The 6,454-nt window shown below is 46.3% G+C and overlaps 1 protein-coding gene across 10 annotated transcripts in view; it reads left to right on the top strand.

Moving 5' to 3' along the window:
- The first annotated feature begins 4,809 nt into the window (after window positions 1–4,809).
- The window catches only part of LOC135516425 (calcium/calmodulin-dependent protein kinase type II delta chain), a 105,893-nt gene continuing 104,248 nt past the window's right edge, over window positions 4,810–6,454 (top strand). For 3 of the 10 annotated variants that reach the window (XM_064940732.1, XM_064940728.1, XM_064940729.1), the window contains exon 1: window positions 4,947–5,325. In XM_064940732.1, coding sequence (XP_064796804.1) covers window positions 5,264–5,325 — 62 coding nt within the window. In that variant the 5' untranslated portion in view covers window positions 4,947–5,263. Of the gene's footprint in view, window positions 4,914–4,945; window positions 5,326–6,454 lie in introns of those variants that run through there. The other 7 variants (XM_064940736.1, XM_064940734.1, XM_064940735.1 and 4 more) reach the window with 5 other exon arrangements.

Below are 6,454 nucleotides of genomic sequence, written 5' to 3'. Positions count from 1 at the left end.
AATACTCCTGGTGGGAACCACTGGAGGGTGCACAGACACCCTTATTCCAAATATAGAACATTGTCATGGGTGATGGAGCTGATGCAAATATGGTAAGAAAGGTGAATGGCATTCTGGGAAATAATTGAATGTCATCTGTATGACTATAATCTCTATCATATGATGGGACAGAAGTGACACTATTTCTAACCATTTGACAGAGCAGGACAATATGTGTTTGGTCTAGTGCAAATGGGCAGGCAACCTTGGTCCTAGAGGGGTAGGCAACCTTGGTCCTGGAGGGGCAGGCAACCTTGGTCCTAGAGGGGTAGGCAACCTTGGTCCTAGAGGGGTAGGCAACCTTGGTCCTAGAGGGGTAGGCAACCTTGGTCCTGGAGGGGCAGGCAACCTTGGTCCTGGAGGGGCAGGCAACCTTGGTCCTAGAGGGGTAGGCAACCTTGGTCCTAGAGGGGTAGGCAACCTTGGTCCTAGAGGGGTAGGCAACCTTGGTCCTAGAGGGGTAGGCAACCTTGGTCCTGGAGGGGCAGGCAACCTTGGTCCTGGAGGGGCAGGCAACCTTGGTCCTGGAGGGGCAGGCAACCTTGGTCCTAGAGGGGTAGGCAACCTTGGTCCTAGAGGGGTAGGCAACCCTGGTCCTGGAGGGGTAGGCAACCTTGGTCCTGGAGGGGTAGGCAACCTTGGTCCTAGAGGGGTAGGCAACCTTGGTCCTAGAGGGGTAGGCAACCTTGGTCCTGGAGGGGCAGGCAACCTTGGTCCTGGAGGGGTAGGCAACCTTGGTCCTAGAGGGGTAGGCAACCTTGGTCCTAGAGGGGTAGGCAACCTTGGTCCTGGAGGGGTAGGCAACCTTGGTCCTAGAGGGGTAGGCAACCTTGGTCCTGGAGGGGCAGGCAACCTTGGTCCTGGAGGGGTAGGCAACCTTGGTCCTGGAGGGGCAGGCAACCTTGGTCCTGGAGGGGCAGGCAACCTTGGTCCTGGAGGGGTAGGCAACCTTGGTCCTGGAGGGGTAGGCAACCTTGGTCCTGGAGGGGCAGGCAACCTTGGTCCTAGAGGGGTAGGCAACCTTGGTCCTGGAGGGGTAGGCAACCTTGGTCCTAGAGGGGTAGGCAACCTTGGTCCTGGAGGGGTAGGCAACCCTGGTCCTGGAGGGCCACAGCCACTTCATGTTTTGGATTGAACCTACCAGGAAGACCAGGGGTGTCCAATTTAGGCCATTGAACTGATCAATTTGCTCAGACGTGGTGCCTAGTTGGAACAAAATCCCACAGTACCTGTGGCACTCCGGGAACAGGGTTACCTACCCTTTCTGGGAGAGCTGTGACACACTCGTCTGGAGAGGAGGCCGTTTGTTTAACGAGATATTTGCTCAGAAATTGTGCAACGGGTTTGATTGGTTCACTCAAATGTTTACTATTTTTTTTCCACTCGGGGGTTCAGACCTCTCGTTGGGATTTGAGAATCCAACCACTGTAATGGAAGGGGGTGGCACTCGGGGGCTGTGAATGGCTGTGCATGTCGATGTTTGAGTAGGAAAGACACAGAGGAGAGCCAACCAGTAAAAGCACAGCCCCCTTCATTATTGTGCTGATAACATCAAAGAGCCATCCCAGACTCTGAAGTTAAGAGGACTTAGAGTGTTAGGTGTTAGCCAGACTAAGTGCCACTGACTCCGGCCTATAAGAATATCACAATTGACGAGGGTTCGAGTATAAATAACTGCCCTTCAGATTCGCACTCCTCACACTTTTCCTGTCTTCTCACACTAGCCATTCAATAAAAAAAAAATACTAATTTAAGTACACACAACAAATGTTTAGATGTTTAAATTTGTTGGATTACTTTTTTGCCTGTATGCATGCATCACAGGAGGTTGGTGGCACCTTAATTGGGGAGGACGGGCTCGTGGTAATTGCTGGAGTGGAATTAGTGGAATGGAATCAAATGCAATAAACACGTGGTAGATGCCATTCCATTCCCTCCGTTCCACAGATAATTATGAGCCATTTTCCCCTCAGCAGTCTCCTGTAGTGTAGTGAAGTTTCGCGAGGCCCCACTACAAGGTCTGTAAAAATATTTGTAGGATATTTGATTTTACCATGGGGCAGAGAGTAAAATGTGCAGTTTTATAGCTAATCTCATGCTATTTGACACATTTTGCCATGAGGGTGAGAGAAAATGTATTTGTTTTACTGCTCAAGGATCTTGAAAGACGGGACAATCTAAACCTTTTTTTCCACAAATATGTATAAAAAATGTAACATACAGTGCCTTTGGAAAGTATTCAGACCCCTTGACTTTTTCCACATTTTATTAGGTTGCAGCCTTATTCTAAAATGTATTAAATTGTTTGTTTCTTGGCGCAGTGGTTAAGGGCACTGTACTGCAGCGCCAGCTGTGCCACCAGAGACTCTGGGTTCGCGCCCAGGCTCTGTCGTAACCGGCTGCGACCGGGAGGTCCGTGGGGCGACGCACAATTGGCCTAGCGTCGTCCGGGCTAGGGAGGGTTTGGCCGGTAGGGATATCCTTGTCTCATCGCACACCAGCGACTCCTGTGGCTGGTGCGCAGTGTTTCCTCTGACACATTGGTGCGGCTGGCTTCCGGGTTGGATGCGCGCTGTGTTAAGAAGCAGTGCGGCTTGTTTGGGTTGTGTATCGGAGGACGCATGACTTTCAACCTTCGTCTCTCCCGAGCCCGTATGGGAGTTGTAGCGATGAGACAAGATAGTAGCTACTAACAGTTGGATACTATGAAATTGGGGAGAAAAAGGGGTAAAAATTAAACAACAAAAAAAACATTTGTTTGTTTCTTTCCTCATCAATCGACACACAATATCCCATAATGACAAAGCAGAAACAGGTTTTTGGACATTTCTGCTATATTATTTGACAAAATGTACTAAAATATCACATTTACTTAAGTGTTCAGACCCTTTTCTCAGTACTTTGTTGAAGCACCTTCGGCAGCGATTACAGTCTCAAGTCTTCTTGGGTATGACGCTACAACGAACACCTGCATTTGGGGAGTTTCTCTCATTCCTCTCTGCAGATCCTCTCAAGCTCTGTCAGGTTGAATGGGGAGCGTTGCTGCACAGCTTTTTTTCGGTCTCTCCAGAGATATTCAATCGTGTTCAGCTCTTGCTGGGCCACTCAAGGACAGTCAGAGGCGTGTCCCGAAGCCACTCCTGCATTGTCTTGGCTGTGTGATTAGGGTCGTTGTCCTGTTGGAAGGTGAAACTTCGCCGCAGTCTGAGGTCCTGAGCACTCTGGAGCAGGTTTTCTTTAAGGATCTCTTTGTACTCTGCTCCGTTCATCTTTTCCTCAATCCTGACTAGTCTCCCAGTCCCTGCCGCAAAAAAACATGCACCATGCTGCCACCACCATGCTTCACCGTAGGGATGGTGCCAAGTTTCCTCCAGACGTGATGCTTGGCATTGAGGCCAAAGAGTTCAATCTTGGTTTCATCAGACCAGAGAATCTTGTTTCTCATGGTCTGAGAGTCTTTAAGTGCCTTTTGGCAAACTTCAAGTGGGCTGTCATGAGCCTTTTACTGAGGAGTGGCATTGGTCTGGCCACTCTACCATAAAGGCCTAATTGGTGAAGTGCTGCAGAGATGGTTGTCTTTCTTGAAGGTTTTCCCATCTCTACAGAGGAACTCTGGAGCTCTGTCAGAGTGACCATCAGGTTCTTGGTCACCTTCCTGACCAAGGCCCTTCTCCCCTAATTGCTCAGTTTTGCAGGGTGGTCAGGTCTAGGAAGAGCCTTGGTGGTTCCAAACTTCTTCCATTTAAGAATGATGGAGGCCACTCTGTTCTTAGAACCTTCAATGTTGCAGCAATATTTTGGTACCCTTCCCCAGATCCATTCCTTGACACAATCCTGTCTCAGAGCTCTACGGACAGTTATTTTGACCTCATGCCTTGTTTTTGCTCTGACATGCACTGTCAACTGTGGGACCTTGGATAGCCAGGTTTCTGCCTTTCCAAATCATGTCCAATCAATAGAATTTACCACAGTTTGACTCCAATCTAGTTGTAGAAACATCTCAATGATGATCAATAGAAACAGGATGCACCTGAGCTCAATTTCGAGTCTCATAGCAAAGGATCTGAATACATATGTAAATAAGGTATTTCTGTTTTTATTTTTAATAAAAGTGCAACAGCTTCTAAAAATAATGTTTTTCTTTGTCATTATGGGGTGTTGTGTGTAGCTCGGTGAGGGGAAAAAAAATATTTGATTCATTTTAGAATAAGGCTGTAACTTAACAAGATGTGGACAAAGGGGAAGGGGTCTGAATACTTTCCGAATGCACTGTAGGTACAGCAGGGTTGATTTTATTTATACGTTTTCTGATCTGAAAAAATATTGTAATGCACCGCTTGCCTGCTACCCAGATTACTGAGCTCTACTCTATTTTTTTTATGGGGGGGGAGGGACATTAAATACTAAAACGCCAGCAAATCAGCTCCAAGTGATAAGTATTCCCACACATAGGAGATATGTGATCATATAGAAGGAAGTAAGATCTGAAATTATTGTTTTAGTCAAATATTATATCCGTTTGGGCTTCATGAGGCCAATTTGCAGTCTCCAAATTATTTGTAATTATGTTCCGACCCCTGACCATCCACTCAAGAAACATAGTCCCGCGGCTGAATTTGGTTGATGATCCCTGGGCTACAGTCGTTGATAAATGTTAGCCTCTTCACAGTGAGGGTCCGTGACATTAACTGTAAAGGGTCCGTGGTTACAACTAGGGGGAGGCGTTGTACTCCACAGTTTTCAAAATCAGGAAGCGCTCGATAGAAAAAGTATCGCACTCAAAGCGAAGTGTAGGCAGGCACAGATAAAAGAAGCGACGCGTTCCTCTGCCCAAGCGTTGCTGACGTATGCCAAACCTTACAACGTCTGGAAAGGTATTTTAACTTTAACTAACCACATCATATGTTATAGCCATCTGCTAGTCGATGACACAGTCGATGATGTTGCACGCCACCATTGGTTAATTCATGTAACTTCGGCGCAGGGGAACGCGAACCGGAGTATCGACGTCCTTGATAACCCGTGAACTCCGTGCCAAGAACAATTCCTAGATTCGGAAACTGACCAGGAAAAGTAAACAGAAGATTTGCAGTTCATTTTTATTCTGTTATTTTGTTTTATCGTTTCAGAGGAGACAAGTAGCACTTTGAAACGTTGGAGACTGAGGTTTAAAGTCCCGACCGAAAGAGACAGTCTTCCCTCTCCTCTGCACGCGTCGTTTGCCATGGCTTTGACAACCTGTACCAGATTTACCGACGAGTTTAATCTCTACGAAGAGCTGGGAAAGTAAGTATTTTCAATGTTTTTGTTATTTCTCTCCAATACATATCTGCATTGGATTATGTTTAGCTACTGGTGCTCTAAACGGGTGGTTATTCTTGATTACCTGTTACCTGTGTGTGGTGCACAGAAACCGTACCCGTTGTATTCAAACCGTACGTTTGGTCTTCAAATGTATATTTCCTAACTTTTCTTTCCAAAACCGTCGTTGCGTTTGTTTTGATATCTTTACTGAATGTTTACGTAGTATTTCAATCGCTCTTGACATTTTCGTCTAACAAGTCACCGCCCTTTTAGTGGAACAACAACTGTATTGAGGCGGTAATTTCCTAGTGGTGAGCGGTCGTAAATGGTAGTGTCTAAATTTCTGGAGAAATCCCTTGTTTTCCCAGCTGTGATGTCATTCCTTGCTCACAGCAAAACGAAATTGGCATAAATGTGACTTATCGATCCACTGATTGCTATTGCCAAGCGGCCAGCGCACATGCCCATTCCGACATGGTTTTATTGGGTCTATTTATAACCATAAACAAAATAATAAATGCCATAGTTTTAGCAACAATGTAAACGCATCGATATGAGTGATGGGTTTTAAAGCATGGCAGAGCGAAAGGTTACCGCGTTAAATGTTTTTAAAAGCAGCGCTGACCCTGGGTGACTGAGAAGAATCCCTTGACATTACTGACTAGCCTGCCCTACTTTACCAGCAAAGCACGGGGGGCTTTGCGGGGTTGGGGAAAATTAGGTCACTTGCACTTACGCGGTCTTCAGTGCTTTTTCCAGCGTGAGGTTGCATCTTCTAGCCTAGGCCTACTCTCCACAGTGGTCCACCGAGCATGGGCCTCTCACAGCCATCTCCATCCGAGTTTGACTACTAAAACTTGAATTATTGTGTACACCATGACGCAAATAAACGAAATATAGATGCATATTTTCAGTATATCCCTGTTTCTTTGGAGTTGTATGCATCAGGTCAAATACATGGTTCGTTGGACAAAGCCTATGGGGGAAAATAAAAGGCATTTTAGGATAAACGCCGAAAATAAGGTCTGGCAAACACAGGCTAAGGAGATTTTATACATTTTGTTCAATAATAATCTTCAAATAAAATTGTATTGGTCACATGCACATGGTT

This window comes from Oncorhynchus masou, chromosome 27, assembly GCF_036934945.1.
Source record: "Oncorhynchus masou masou isolate Uvic2021 chromosome 27, UVic_Omas_1.1, whole genome shotgun sequence".
In the NCBI taxonomy this organism is placed as follows: domain Eukaryota; kingdom Metazoa; phylum Chordata; class Actinopteri; order Salmoniformes; family Salmonidae; genus Oncorhynchus; species Oncorhynchus masou.
Note: the sequence above shows the minus strand (reverse complement) of the source record. Positions and strands in the feature narration are given on the sequence as shown.